The sequence below is a fragment of the Pelophylax lessonae genome (genome assembly GCF_965119305.1).
Source record: "Pelophylax lessonae genome assembly, chromosome: 9".
NCBI classification, from domain to species: Eukaryota; Metazoa; Chordata; class Amphibia; order Anura; family Ranidae; genus Pelophylax; species Pelophylax lessonae.
Genome location: NC_138776.1, coordinates 95697357 through 95713370, shown reverse-complemented (window position 1 = coordinate 95713370; position 16014 = coordinate 95697357). Strand labels below are relative to the sequence as shown.

Here is a 16014-nt window from a genome sequence, read left to right as displayed (position 1 = left end):
TATGTATTATATTACTGAAAATTATTTTAATTTATGGGAGGGGGTTTCCTAAATGTTCCACCCTGGATTTTTGAATACACAAAGTTAATGACTGCTTGTTAGCAGCTTCCTCATACTCCTAATGAGTTAGCTCTTTTAAGCCCGGTTCACACTGTTGCGAACAACGGACATTGCATGTGATGTGCACCACGTTGCTGTGCAGATGACATGTGATGTCTGTGCGCTGCACATTCAGCCATACAGATTGTATGACTGTATTTGCATCGCTTTCAGACCAAAATGGTACAAGACTCTTTTTTTTGGTCCGCACTGGAATAGGATCGCATGGGTGTGAACACCCATGCGATCTGATTCCTGTGCAATTTTACAGTTCGTACTGCGTTCTGTGAACTTATTTGGGAGTGTCATTAACTTTACATTGACACCTGCGGCGGTTCGCAGAGCACAGTGTGAACTGCCTGTGATTCTGATGCAGTGCGGAATATGCAGCGAATTAGCTGTGAATTTGCACCGCATCTAGTGCAAACCTGGGCCTTGGTCTAGCTGTGTCTGTCAAGTGAATCATATTAGTAATGTCCTCTTATTTCCTGTATAGTTTTCTATAAAATGCACAATTCATAAGAACTCATTAAAAGTTATGTGGTTTTATTATTCCAATATATTTGCCACAATGCTTTTTGTCTATTTCAGAAACCTACCTACTGGCCTGCCTGGTAGATTTCTTCACTAACTGTGACAGATACAAGAGGTAAGGGCTTATTTTAGCAATACCTGTGCTTCCTGTTTGTGTGATTGGCTTACTGATTTTCACAGAAGTTTGCACTAAGATACAAATAAGATTTTGGGAATCCCCTGCAAAAATGTCATTTTTGGTGAGATACTCCCAAAGGCAGGCATGTTGAACCTGTGGCCCTCCAGCTATTGCGGAGCTACAAGTCCTATAACGCTTTGCAAGGCTGACAGGTACAAGCATGACTCCCAAAGGCAGAGGCATGATGGGACTTGTAGTTCCTCAACAGCTGGAAGGCAACAGGTTGAGCACCCATACCCAAAGGGGAATCATGTCTAAAGAGATGCAGACCCTACCACTTTCCTTATAATAATAGTAGCAAGTGCAGCAGCTGATCACTAATAATTAAAAAAAAAAAAAAAGTCACTCCCATTCACTTTGCACATGAACACAAACAAACAATTATTTCATCAGAATAACAAAAGGTAGGAATCTGCAACAAAGTTAGTTAAAATCCCCACAATGTACATAGATCAACCAGAGTGGAATGTTTTTTTCTTTTTTTTTTCCCCTCAATAAAAGTGGAGTTACTATTTAAGCTAAAAAAAATGCTGAGGGTTTAATACAACTAGAGCTACAGGCATCATCCAGATAACTTCTTTTTCTGCCGGCGATTCCCTGCACCGTAAAACAATCATAGCGGCTGTTCAGCTGCTTGATTGTTTTTACAGGCGGCGCGAGGGGACATCCCCTTCCCACCACCCTCCGGTGCTTCTACCGGCCCGCCCAAAAATGAATCAGCCAGCGGCGCCCCTTTCCCATAGTGCTGTCTGAGGACCAGATGGTCCCCGGTCATCTCTAAGGCCTTTCGGTGGCCGGGCGCTACATTAGGTTGTCACGTTAGTTGTAAACAGTGCTGTTGCCTCAGCTGGGAAGCCGAGAACATTTTATTTTTTATTTTTTTTATTTTAGGCTTTCCAGCCTAGAGGCGAGATCTGGGGATTTATAGACCCCCAGATCTCACTGTAAAGAGGACCTGTCATGCCCTATTCCTATTACAAGGGATGTTTACATTCCTTGTGATAGGAATAAAAGTGATTAAAAAAAATGTAAAGGGAAAGTGCCAAAATATAAAAGTAAAACATAAAAATATATATATAAAGCGCCCCCCTCACCGTGTATCCGGCAATTGCGCGTTCATGCAACACTGTAGTAAATTTATTTAATTTTGTTTGACACAAATACAGTGATGGAATAAAGTACTTGATCCGTTGCTCATTTTGCTCATTTTGTACGTTTTTCCACTGAAAAAGAAATAATTTGTCTATAATTTTAATGGTAAGTTTATTTTAACAGTAAAAGACAGATTAACAACAAAGATATCCGGAAAAACGCATTTCAAAAAAGTTATAAATTAATTTGCATTTTAATGAGTGAAATAAGTATTTGATCCCCTATCAATCAGCAAGATTTCTGGCTCCCAGGTGTCTTCTATGCAGGTGCTGAGATTATGAGCACTCTTTTAAAGGGAGTGCTCCTAATCTTAGCTTGTTGCCTGTACAAAAGACACCTGTCCACAGAAGCAATCAATAGAATTCCGATCTCTCCACCATGTCCAAGAATAAAGAGCTGTCTAAGGATGTCAGGGAACAAGATTTTAGACCTACACAAGGTTGGAATGGACTACAAGACCATCGCAAAGCAGCTGAGAGCGTGACAACTGTTGGTGCGATGATTCACAAATAGAAGAAACACAAAATGACTGTCAATCTCCCTCGGTTTGGGGCTCCATGCAAGATCTCACCTTGTGGAGTTTCAATGATCATGAGAACTGTGAGGAATCAAAAAGAAAACAATTGGTAACACACTACGCAGTGAAGGACTAAAATCCTGCAGGGCCCGCAAGGTCCCCCTGCTCAAGAAAGCACATGTACAGGCCCGTCTGAATAATTCAGATGTTCATTAGCAAATTTCAGAGGAGAACTAGGTGAAAGTGTTGTGGTCAGACAGAGCAGCCATCAAAAATTCTGGGGCCCCTTACACAGCTTTAGGCCTGGGCACCCCTGAGTCTGACCACCAACATTCCCCAGGGCCCACTCACTGGCCATCACAATGAATCTTCCCATTGGCTTGCCCACGAGTCCTTCAGTGCACCCACTTTTATTTTAATGCTCTTACAACTTAATATATGAAAAAGAAAAGTGTATTGCAGGTCATCAGTGCTCTCAAGATTTAACAGTAGTGAATTATATTTTGGCCAGAGAGCAGGAAAGAGACATCCCCATATATTCAGCAAAGAGACCTCATCATATATTCAGCAAAGAGATGGGAGAAGAATCGGGAGGAAAGGTTTTTAGTATTTATAGGAAAGTCCATCCAGTCCCAGGGTTTTATGATTTGGGAGCGTTTTAATAGTTTGCACAGTTTCTTCACCCATAGCAGGAACATATAAGGAACCAAGCGCTAATGCCCACAGTTTAGAAAAGTTCCCTTTTTATATGCAAGGGTCTCCTCTGTATATAGCTACTAGGGTGGGACGATGCTTGTTCTGCTGTTGCTCCCCTGCTGTATTTTCCTGGATGGTGCTGCTTACCATGCATGTGTGGCTCATGGGTTTTGCAGCTGCAAGATCCACATCATGACAATGCCGGTGTATTCAGACATTCGTTCTGCTATGATGAAGACCAGCGTCTTTCTCTTTTTAAGGGGAGTTCAGGAGGGATATGATTTTAGTCGCTTGCATATATAGCAGCCCATTTAAATGAATGGGCTGCCCTACACGTGATGCATGAAAAATACACCCATGCTTGGTCGCACCTGTATGTGTGAACTGAGCCGGTGAGTAAACCCAAAATAACAATCCTCCATAGACATAAATGATTCTCTAACTAATACGTGTCCATACAATAATGCTACCATGCAAATAGGTGTGAGCACTGTTTATTTGTATATAGCATGTTTAGTTTATGTGATTAGCTTTTCACTGTACAAAGTTTGGATAACACAGGGCTAAATGGTCATAAATTAAGTTCACATTATGTGGACATACACAGAGTGATGGGGGATGCTTATACAGTAATGTGTGTCTGTTTGAGAGATTTGAATCCGCTATGAAGGGAGACTGCAGACTTAGCTGCCTCCCCAGACACACACACACACACACACGCCTGCTCTTCCGACTCTCCTTGCCAGTGTCTACAAAGAAATCAATCCTGTATCCCGACATGAAAGGCTATCTGCTTATTTGCACATACTTTCCTCAGCTCACCTTCCTCACTGCATAGTGTCAGCACTAGCTGGGCTCTGGCTTCTCTGAGCAGAAGATTGGGGTGGGGGGAAGGGGGGAGGATCGGAGGGCACAGAGCACCTGTTCAGAAAACCGCTGGGGGAGATTGAAAGTAAACTCAGGTCTTCTAAATACATTGACCTCCTTGCAGTGTATGTATTTAGAAGTAATTACACTGCTGCTGTCACCACAGCCCAGATTCTGGGAGAAAGCCCAGGACTGAGCTGTAGCGGGACAGATCACTAGAAACAGTTGGCAAGTATGGACCCCGGCGACCGGGCCCTTATAGGGTCGGGGCCCCTTGCATATGTATGGGCTTGTTCCCCCCCCCCCCCCCCCCCCGATGGCGGACCTGTGGTCAGATAAGATCAAATCAAGCTCTTTGGCATCAACTCAACTCGTGTTTGGAGGAGGTGGAATGCTGCCTATGACACCAATAACCCCACCCCTACCTTCAAACATGGAGGTGGAAACATTATGCTTTGGGGGTGTTTTTGTCCTAAGGGGACAGGGCAACTTCACCACATCAAAGAGACGATGGACGGGGCCATGTACGGTCTAATCTTAGGTGAGAACCTCCTTCCCTCAGCCACAAAAAAGATTGCTCATGTAGTCTGGATCCCAACGGTGCCACATCCCGGGAATAGCTACTAAACCAAAAAGGAAAATTTTCCCCTAGGGGTGGGACTTTTTAGGCACCAATAAATTGTATACAATGAATTAGTTTATATAAAAGTTAAATTCTTTATTAATTGATACAGAAAAAAGATTAAAACAAAAAGGCAAGCTAGAACATATTGCACATGAAACAGTTGAACTTAATACCACATAACCCCCGGGCTGTGACCCGACGCGTTTCGGAGTCTTTGGGCTCCTTCCTCAGGGGTGCGCCCTTAGAGGGTGGTCTGTGGATCATTAATACATAACAAATTAGTTTCAACATAATAAATGTAGTTACATTGCGTTTGAGTAGAAAGTTTAATAATAACTTACATAGTTCACTGTGAAAATGAGCATGGATAGCCTGCCTAGTGATTAAAAACAAGTGGGCCGCATATGCTTGTTGTCGATCAGGAGTGCTGTATTCGTGATGTTATAGGTCAAAACCAGAGATCTTAGGTCTTGAAATGTTTCAGGACTTTTAGTGCTAACCAAGTCTTGGTAAAAGACTGGGTAGGAGTAACTGGAACCTCAATTGATAGCAGGTCTGCTGGGCAAAAAATGCATAATTACTGCAGGGTCCAATCAAACAAGACCGTACATGTGCAGGGTGCCCAAAGACCTATATCCTCTGCCCACCATGTCTCTCATATAAAGTCAAAAAGAAATTTATCAACCATATTAGATCAACAGATAAGATAGATAAGCAAAATAAAGACCAAATATCCGTATAAATGTGTCATGCTAGGTATTATGACCATAGCCATGCATATAAAACACTTTGAGAAAAATGGTGAGGGATAAAGGGTCCTATTGGGCATCATGCACAGATAAAGAAGTCAAAAGAACCCCAACACCCTGATCGCATAGATCAGCAGTATTCAGGTAGTAAATTCTTAGGGGTGTAAATCTTTTCTTACCTTGAGGACAGCTATATCTTGTTCACAAAAAATGAGTGGAAGTCCTCACAGGACCTGCGTATCCGGCAAAAGAGCAGATAGCTCTGACGCCAGATACACAGGATTTAAGAAGCGTAGCAATCAGCTGAAAGGTGAATCAGCTGGATTGCTTGCTCTCAGCTGATCGCCGTCAAAGGTTCCCTGAAACGTAAGGGCCGGACACGCCCCCTAACCGGATATCCGGCGGAAGCGTGAGCGGCCGATGCGTTCCACCGACACGGAAGCGTCACTGGTCTGCGTGAAACGCAGGCCAGTGTACTAGACATATACGGCCGCGCTCTGAAAGAGGACGGGATGGACACGTGAATGCCTATATCTGCGGGCGCCAGTAGATGGCGTCCGCCTTTCCGTGCCGGGCTACGGAAAGGCGGACGCCATCTACTGGCGCCCGCAGATATAGGCATTCACGTGTCCATCCCGTCCTCTTTCAGAGCGCGGCCGTATATGTCTAGTACACTGGCCTGCGTTTCACGCAGACCAGTGACGCTTCCGTGTCGGTGGAACGCATCGGCCGCTCACGCTTCCGCCGGATATCCGGTTAGGGGGCGTGTCCGGCCCTTACGTTTCAGGGAACCTTTGACGGCGATCAGCTGAGAGCAAGCAATCCAGCTGATTCACCTTTCAGCTGATTGCTACGCTTCTTAAATCCTGTGTATCTGGCGTCAGAGCTATCTGCTCTTTTGCCGGATACGCAGGTCCTGTGAGGACTTCCACTCATTTTTTGTGAACAAGATATAGCTGTCCTCAAGGTAAGAAAAGATTTACACCCCTAAGAATTTACTACCTGAATACTGCTGATCTATGCGATCAGGGTGTTGGGGTTCTTTTGACTTCTTTATCTGTGCATGATGCCCAATAGGACCCTTTATCCCTCACCATTTTTCTCAAAGTGTTTTATATGCATGGCTATGGTCATAATACCTAGCATGACACATTTATACGGATATTTGGTCTTTATTTTGCTTATCTATCTTATCTGTTGATCTAATATGGTTGATAAATTTCTTTTTGACTTTATATGAGAGACATGGTGGGCAGAGGATATAGGTCTTTGGGCACCCTGCACATGTACGGTCTTGTTTGATTGGACCCTGCAGTAATTATGCATTTTTTGCCCAGCAGACCTGCTATCAATTGAGGTTCCAGTTACTCCTACCCAGTCTTTTACCAAGACTTGGTTAGCACTAAAAGTCCTGAAACATTTCAAGACCTAAGATCTCTGGTTTTGACCTATAACATCACGAATACGGCACTCCTGATCGACAACAAGCATATGCGGCCCACTTGTTTTTAATCACTAGGCAGGCTATCCATGCTCATTTTCACAGTGAACTATGTAAGTTATTATTAAACTTTCTACTCAAACGCAATGTAACTACATTTATTATGTTGAAACTAATTTGTTATGTATTAATGATCCACAGACCACCCTCTAAGGGCGCACCCCTGAGGAAGGAGCCCAAAGACTCCGAAACGCGTCGGGTCACAGCCCGGGGGTTATGTGGTATTAAGTTCAACTGTTTCATGTGCAATATGTTCTAGCTTGCCTTTTTGTTTTAATCTTTTTTCTGTATCAATTAATAAAGAATTTAACTTTTATATAAACTAATTCATTGTATACAATTTATTGGTGCCTAAAAAGTCCCACCCCTAGGGGAAAAAATTTTCCTTTTTGGTTTAGTATCCTTCCCTCAGCCAGGGCATTAAAAATGGGTCGTGGATGGGTATTCCAGCATGACAATGAACCAAAACACCCCGCCAAGGCAACAAAGAAGTGGTAAAGAAGCACATTAGGGTCCTGGAGTGGCCTAGACCTCCAGACCTTAATCCCATAATCCTTAAAGACTTAGAGAGGGTCTGCAAAGTGGAGTGGGACAAAATCCCTCCTGAGGTGTGTGCAAACCTGGTGGCCAACTAAAAGAAACGTCTGACCTCTGTGATTGCCAACAAGAGTTTTGCCACCAAGTACTAAGTCACGTTTTGCAAAGGGGTCAAATACTTATTTCACTCATTAAAATAGGGATCAAATACTTTTTTCTATTGAGAGCTGCACGAGATTTTGCCCTCTCCAGTTTTAGTAATCAACCCCTATAAAACAAATGCCCTGAAAAATTAAATGGTGATGGTTGCAAGTTTTTAGGTCTCACAAAATACCACACATGTAACCTGTGTGTTAAACTTTGACATGTGAAGTCCAAAGGGAAAACGTTGAAAAGTGTAAGAAGATTTACTTATGAGATGAATGGAGTGGTTAGAGTGTGGAAATGGCAACTTAATTTTTTTAACCAGATTTTCTCTAGTGCAGGTAAGAACGCACTGGGTTGCTATACCAGTTATAAATCTGCAGATTTGAAATCCCTGGATTGGTTAGTATATAATGGCAACCTAACCATCTAACTACTCGTATATTGAAAATGTCCTTTTTTTTTTTTTTTACTGCAGCTGTGAAAAGGGGTTTAAAGATGGAGATCTGTTCATGTCATTCCGGAGCATGTTTCAGGATGTCAGAGATGCCGTTGATTGGGTTCATTATAAGGTAACACTGGCTTGTTCTTGTTAAAAAAAAACACCATGATTGTTCTGTTTTTTTGAAGGTTATAGAATAGCCTCACCACATTGTCATTGTTAAAAATCTTTAATGTACAGTTTAGTTCCAATGGCAAATTATTGGGGAGGAGCCTATGAATGACACCCGGAGGGAGCTCGAGCTTGGAGCTCCAGGCAGCCATCTGCATAATGAAGCCGTAGACTAGCGATTCTCCTTCCCCCTTCCACCGCTCCCTCAATACAGCCCAGCAATCTCTCTCTTTCCCCCTTGTGTCTGAGGTTCTGTACTGCATCATTTGGCCTGGACCTGTCTTGGAGTGGGAAACCTGACAGGCTTGCAGCCGTCGATCCGGCATGCACGTGTGGTTGACTTCGGAGATGTGGCTGGAGCTGGAGGAAGCCACGAGTGGCCGAGGAGATCCGGATAGTGCCCGGAGATAGGAGGAAGCCGAAGGTCGCTAAAGTTACCCAGACAGCATTTGGAGGTATTTGGAGGCGGCAGAGAACTCCTAGTGACATTTGGCGGTATCCCCGGAGTGCAGGAGGGTGCCAGCTGACTGGAGGGAGAGCAGAGAAACTTGATGGGGGCCCTGGGCCGGAAAAGGGACAGAGACAGAGCCCGAGGTACAGGGGGTCCCTACATAAAGCGGGGCAGCCTCAACCGAGGGAAAAAGGGGAGAATCTCCTAGCCGTATTTAACAGAATCCTGAATAGACCCCTCGAGGAGTCCCTATAGATATGACAAACTGACAAAATTGATAAAACACCGTAAAGCCCCTACACAAACCCCAGCCTAGATAAGGAGATTGGTGAGTTTTATAATTTTATTTATTTTTTACTCTACTCGCCTGTATTTGTTGAATCTCTTGAATTTGGGGACTGTCCAGACTAGTATTGCTTGATGTTGATTGTGCCCATAGAAGAACTAGCAGATGATATCAGTATTTTTTTTTTTTTTTCTCGCCCATATGGGGCCTTTGAGGAAATAACGTAGAGAGCTGCGATTAGGAGGGACAGTGAATATTACAAACATGAGAGGAAAAACAGCAAGAGGGGGAGCGGTTGCAAAATCTCCCAAGATTAGCTCAAGCCCAGGAACAATAAAAAAAAGTACACAATCCAAGAAGGGGTCCCTGATAAGTAGGCAGTTGGAAAACAACAAAATCCTGGAACCCATGCAAAACAAGCAGAACTCAGACTAAACCTGGGCAAAACAGAACATCATTGGGTACAAATACTGTCAGTCAAGAGTGGAACAGGACCATGAAAGTGACTAGGAGTCTGAATGTATAGTGGATCAGAGTGCCAACTTCCAGTTACCTACAAAAGTGGAATTGGCGGCTATGTTCTCAACACTTGAAAAGTCCTTAAAAACAGAGATGGCATCAATACATAGCGACCTGACAAGACAGCCAAATACAAACAATAAATTAACTAAAAGGATAAATTAAAGCTTTAATAATGGAACAAAGGAATTTGGCCTACAAATTGGAAGACCAAGAAAATCGGAATAGAAGGAAAAACTTAAGAATACTGACCTGTTATGAACTGCCAGAACCGACACATGGAGAGGATCTAACAGACAAAATGAGGAAAATCTTTAACCCATGATTAGACAGAGGAGAAAGCAGAACAGATAAAAATAGAAAGGATACATAGGATTAGAAGATCAAGAGGCACCCCTTCGGAAGCTCCAAGAGACGTAATTATTAGATTTCAGAACTATGGAGAAAAAGCCCAAATCTGGGACAGTCTGAAAGGGAAGCCACCAATAAAATACAAAGGGTCAATCTCCAGATCTTTGCAGACTTGTCACAAGAAACAATCAGAAGAAGGAGACTACTGAAACCGCTCTTGGAGCTGATGCAAAGCCAGGACATTTGCTACAAATGGGGTTTTCAACCATGTCTGGTAGGCCCGAAAAGAAGGACATGTGGCAAAACTGAGATTCCCTGAAGAATCGCAAAACTTCTGTAAAATGTTGGAAATTCCCATACCCAATATAATAGGCTGGTCCGTGATAACATAGAAGAAGAAACCCAGGAAGAAGAGCAGTGGCAATCAGCCTCTAGGAAGAGAAATTGAACTTTGAATTTAGACGGATGATGGAGGAATATAGCTACCTTGAGAGGACTTTGCTGGGTGGGAGGGGAAGTGGGGGCGATGGAGGAAGGGGGGGATGGGGGAAACGGGGGGGGAGCACAAGAGGAGAGAGGAGACGGTGAGACATGAGTACCCTAAATCTCTTGACAAGTAAAATAAGAGGATTAAAAACACCAATCAAGAGGCATAGGCTATTCGAGGAACTCGAACGCTATTCTGTGGGTATATTATTCTTACAGGAGACCTACATAGCACAGGATACAAACGTGAAATTATATTAAAAATATTTTCCGGTATGGTACTACGGAGATTCCCCAACCAAGAGATCAAAGGGAGTAGCAATTGGCTTGGCAAGGGACGTAAAGTTCTCCTTTGAAAACAGATTGGTTGACACAGAAGGACGGTATATATTTTTGAATGGGCAATTACAGGGGATAGAATGTACAGTAGCCAATGTTTATTGCCCAAATAACCCAAAAGGATATTTGAAAAAAGTATTGGAGAAGCTGATGCAGTTATAAAAAAAAGGTAAATTGATTTTGGCAGGGGATATTAACGTCTGCTTAGATCCACTCTTGGATTGTATGTCCCGTGCACAGGGAACAGGCGGTCCACATAGGAGGATGGTGAGAAAAATTTCACAGTCTACTAGTGGATGCATGGAGAGTCCAACACCCTAGGGAGAGGGATTACTACTTTTTTTTTCTCCTGTTCATGGGACGTGCTCAAGTTTGGACTATAATATGATTGAGCACAGGTTACTAGAATCAATGTTTTTTTTTTTTTTTTGTAAAATTATTTTTATTACATTTTTGAGCAAGAAAACTAGAATCAATGGTTAATACATCAATAGGAACTTTGACATTATCAGACCATGCTCCAGTAATGATGAAAATAAAACTTACAGGGCCCCAGAAAAACATAAACACCTGGGAGGCTTAATGAAGAACTGAAACAAGATGTGGAAATCGCAAAAAAGATAGCAAAAGAACTGGAACAATATTTCCTATGCAACGAAACCCCTGCCTTATCAGACGCTACGATCTGGGAAACCCACAAGGCATAAATTAGGGGAGTGTTGATCTCAAAAGGCTCTAGGAAGAGCTATTATATAATAGCTCTTTCTTTAAGAGCTAGAAAATAGATTAATTACAGAAATACATGAGTTAGAACAAAAATATAAAAAAGGGAGCGGAGGTTGAGAATACACCAAATCCTAGTAGTAAAAAGGGATAAATTAAAAGAACTAATGGAAGAAGAGACGAGACGGGTGTTTAATAGTGTGGCTAGAGAAAGATGATATTGGGGGAATAAACCAGGGAAATATTGAACTAAAATAAGTAAAGAATAAAAAGTCCTTTATTTACATAGAAAAAATAAAAAATAGTAGAGTAGAAATGTTATATTCAACAACAGAAATAGCCAAAGCATTCCAAAGTTTCTATGGTGCACTATAAACAGCGAGGCAAAAGGGGTCACAAGAAATAGAACAAAAATAAATCAAAAGATACAAAAATACATAAAGGAAGCAAAACTACCCAGAGTATCAATAAAAAAACTGCAAGCGTTAGAGGCACCAATTTCACAGGAGGAGATAAAAATGGCATTAAAAAATTCACCGACAGGGAAAAGCCCTGGCTCTGACAGATTTACGATCTGTTATTATAGCATGTTCAAGGAAATATTAGTCCCAAAACTATGGATATATATGAATGGGATAGGAGAAGGAAAGGAAATGAGAGCAGAATCATTACAAGCGCTTGTAACGGTAATACTAAACGATGGAAAATATGTAACCTTGTGCTCTAGTTATAGGCCAATAGCGTTATTAAACTCTGATACGAAACTATATGCAAAAGTGCTGGCAACCAGATTAAAATACTTGATGCCCAAATGAATAGAATAGGAGGGATTGGGAAACAAGGATTTCGGGCACATTGATTATATAAGATCACTTTTTATTGGAAATATCATTTAAAATCATAAAGTAATACAGGCAGATAAATTTGTGTTGAAAATAAGACCCGTGAATGGTCTATATTGTAAGATACATTAGTTCATGAAATGGTGGACCTTAGTTTAGATACAATTAGGTGTACAGAAAAATTACAGTTGAACAATGATCAAAAACAGTATACTTCGCTTCAGGAGGTTCCTGCCGATGGATACCCGGAAAATCAAGGTGCCGGTCAACAGGGTCAACTGAAATCGTGACTAGTTTTCACCATACAATACTTTGCATTGCTCAACATGTTTTGCTTTGCTACGAAAAGCTTCATCTGGAGCAAATCATTTAAATTATCTGTACATTGTATAATGAGACATGCATCTCAAATTCCTTGATACTTAACGAGGAGGACTATTGTGCGTTTACAGAAAGCTCATATATTGGTAGGTAGACATTCACATAAAGGTGAGGGTAGTCACTTTATGTTCAGTATCGATCGTTCTATAGCAAGGAACCTATTGTGGTAATCTCGACTCCTAGAGTCAGATGTATTGAATGCCCATGATGAGCTTCTGTTTGCAAACGCAATGTCCTCCCCGGATGGGGAACCGCCGCCATTGTATCTTACAATATAGACCATTCACGGGTCTTATTTTCAACACAAATTTATCTGCCTGTATTACTTTATGATTTTAAATGATATTTCCAATAAGTGATTTTATATAATCAATGTGCCCGAAATCCTTGTTTCCCAATCCTTCCTATTCTAATGATTCATTTAAGGATAGGGGCACCACTAAGTACTATACTATATGGGCCCAGATAGCTGCTGTCTGGAGGCACATCTTTTCTAATAATTGATGCCCAAATGGATACATGCTGATCAGACTGGATTTATTCCGGGAAGAGAAGGGAAAGATAATGGGATAAGAACGTTGCTCCTATTACACATATCTAGAGGCAGTAGGGCCCCAGAATCTACTACTGTCAATAGATGCAGAAAAAGCATTTGACAGGGTAGACTGGGGCTTTATGCTAGGAATAATAGTAGACCTGGGAATTGGCCCTAGAATGACCCAATGGATAAAAGCACTATATAGGAATGTGACTGCATTGGTAAAAGTAAACAGAAATCTCTCACCTCCCTTTGGATTGAATAATGGGCCGCTTTCACCCCTGTTTGTCCTCTCGCTGGAACCTTTATTAATTACGATACAGAACAGTAGAGATATAAGGGGAGTAAAAGTGGGCGATGAGGAACATAAGGTTGCTGCTGATGTCCTATTCTACATCACTAACCCTAGAATAACACTCCCAAACATAATATAAGAACTAAAAGAATTTCAAACTTTAGGATTAACCCAATAAAATTAGAAATTCTGAACACTGTGTTCAGTAAGTGAGAAGCGCTAGCTTTGCAGCACAAATTTTCATTTATATGGGCAAAGTCAGAATTAAAATAAAACTAGTCTATCCGACAAAGAGCTTATACCACGCCAACTACATCCCCCTACTTAATGAGATAAAAGCAGATTTTAAATAATTATCACCACTCTCATGGTTGGGTTGAATAAATATGGTCAAGATGGTAATTCTCCCCAAAATGTTATATAAATTTCAAATGTTACCAATAGCCATCCCACAGATACTTTAAAATAGTTAAAACAATGATACTAAAGTTTGTTTGGCAGGGAAAGAAGCCTAGGTTATAGTACACAATACTTAGTAAAGAGAAATCACTAGGGGGTTTAGCTGCACCAGACATTAGGATATTACACTGCAGTTATAACTTCACGAATGGCAGAATAGGCAAAAACTAATTCAGATAAAAGTTGGTTTAAGATTGAAACCACGCTAAGTGGAACACAATTAGACAAGAATGTCTTAAATATATAAATATAAGGAGTCGCATGAATATATACATGAAATAACCAGAGTCCTATTTAAGATATGGGACACAATATATAGACAAGCTAAATGGGTATATAAATCGCCACTTATATCATTATAAGGCACAAACTATTTTGCACCTGGGAACGAGAAACAATATTGTAATTGGATCAAAAACTTGCAGTTAAAAGATATTACAGGAGGGGGAAAGATAAGGCCATACAACGAACTTCAAATAAAGGGAGAGAATCTGTCTCTGAATGAATGGAGATATCCCCAGTTAAAACATTTTGAGGAGTCCTTGCCAGGACACATTAGAACTGAGAAAGATTTGAACCTAGTGGAAAAATGATGTAATCCACAAAAGTAAAACATGGTATATCCCAGATATACAAAAGGGTAACTGAATTAGCAGGTCTGAGAAGGCCTCCGTTTATAGAGACATGGTAAAAAGAGATAGGAACATGATTAAAAGAACAAGAAGGAGATATAATATTGAGTGCTGTTCATAGTTTAGCGATTGACATAAAAAACATTGAAATTACCTATAAATGTCTCTTGAGCTGGTACCTAACACCATAAAAAGCACGGAAATGCCAACCAGAGAAATCTTCACTATGTTGGAGGGGATATAATATGAAAGGTTCAATGGCCCACATTTGGTGGGACTGTCCAAAGATCTGGGAATACTGGCAGAAGGTGCAACAACTTATTGGGGAGATTACAGGAGTAAATATCATTGATGACCCATGGGTATGCTTATTTCGTAAATCGGACAAACAGAAAAAAATTATAAACTCACAATAGTACGAAACTTGATAAATGCAGCCAAGGGGGTAATCCCAAAAAAATGGTTAGATCTGGAAAGCCCCACACTTAGAGATCGGTTTAAAAGAATTGAATATATATATATATAGAGAGAGGAGAATCAGACAGTTTCTCAATTAAATGGAGAAAATGGGCGGAATTTAAAAATCCTATAAGATACGCAGAAATCTGGAAGGAATAGGGGAGAACAAGGATTAGGCAAAGAGAAAGAGGGGAGGATGCACAAGAGAGCAATAGAAGAGTGAAGGCAGGTGGTGGGCGGGGGGGGGGGGGGTGTTGGGAAGGGGAGAAATGTCTTTTTGTGATGGTACCTTTTTTGAGAAAAGCAACTTTTGTATCGTTAAACTATTTTGAAATTCAATAAAAATATAGAAAAAAAAACTCTTTAATGCTGATCCAATAAACTGAGCTAGCACAGAATTATGACCTCAATCCCAGGAAAAACTGTTTAAAGCAACAAATCTGTGCAAATGTGCATAGATTCAGATAAAATTACTGCATCTTAGTTGTGTGTTATCGTCTTAACATGACTTTGTGGCTTCTGGGTTAACCATCATACCCTTTCTGTTATCTTGAAAAATATTTCAAGTTGAACTGCAGCTTTACCTTCAGTCCTGCACAATTGTACAGTCATCTTTTTCCTGTACTGACTTACTCTGCTTTTACTGCACACTGTGAGCTTTTTATAGTGTGCATTAGAAGCTGCAGCAAGTCAGAACATGAAGGTTAAAAATAAAAATCTTAACTGTGCAGCCCCCCCCCCCCCACCTTATACCTGAGCCCCATCGTGATCCAGCGATGTGCATGAGAGCTTCGGCTCTCCAGGGAATGTCCCTCCTTATTAACTTCTGCTTTTGTTGATCACAACCAGTGAGCCAATGAGGAGAGAGAAGGTGCAGGGCTGAGTTGCAGTTCTGTGTGTGAATGGACACACAGAGCAGCGGCTCAGAGCGAGCCTGCTTGGGTACCCCCATTGCAAGCTGCTTGCTCTGGGGTCACTCGGCAGGAGGGAGGGGCCAGGAGCGCTGGCGGGGGACCTGAGAAGAGGAGGATTGGGGCTGCT

General features: G+C 41.5%; 1 protein-coding gene across 2 annotated transcripts in view; it reads left to right on the top strand.

Annotated features, from left to right (window-relative positions):
* NT5C2 (5'-nucleotidase, cytosolic II) overlaps window positions 1–16014 on the top strand; it is a 242470-nt gene that overhangs the window by 157792 nt on the left and 68664 nt on the right. For both annotated transcript variants that reach the window (XM_082268055.1, XM_082268054.1), the window contains exons 7-8: window positions 691–748; window positions 8078–8171. In XM_082268055.1, the coding sequence (XP_082124181.1) occupies window positions 691–748; window positions 8078–8171 (152 nt within the window). The remainder of the gene's footprint in view (window positions 1–690; window positions 749–8077; window positions 8172–16014) is intronic.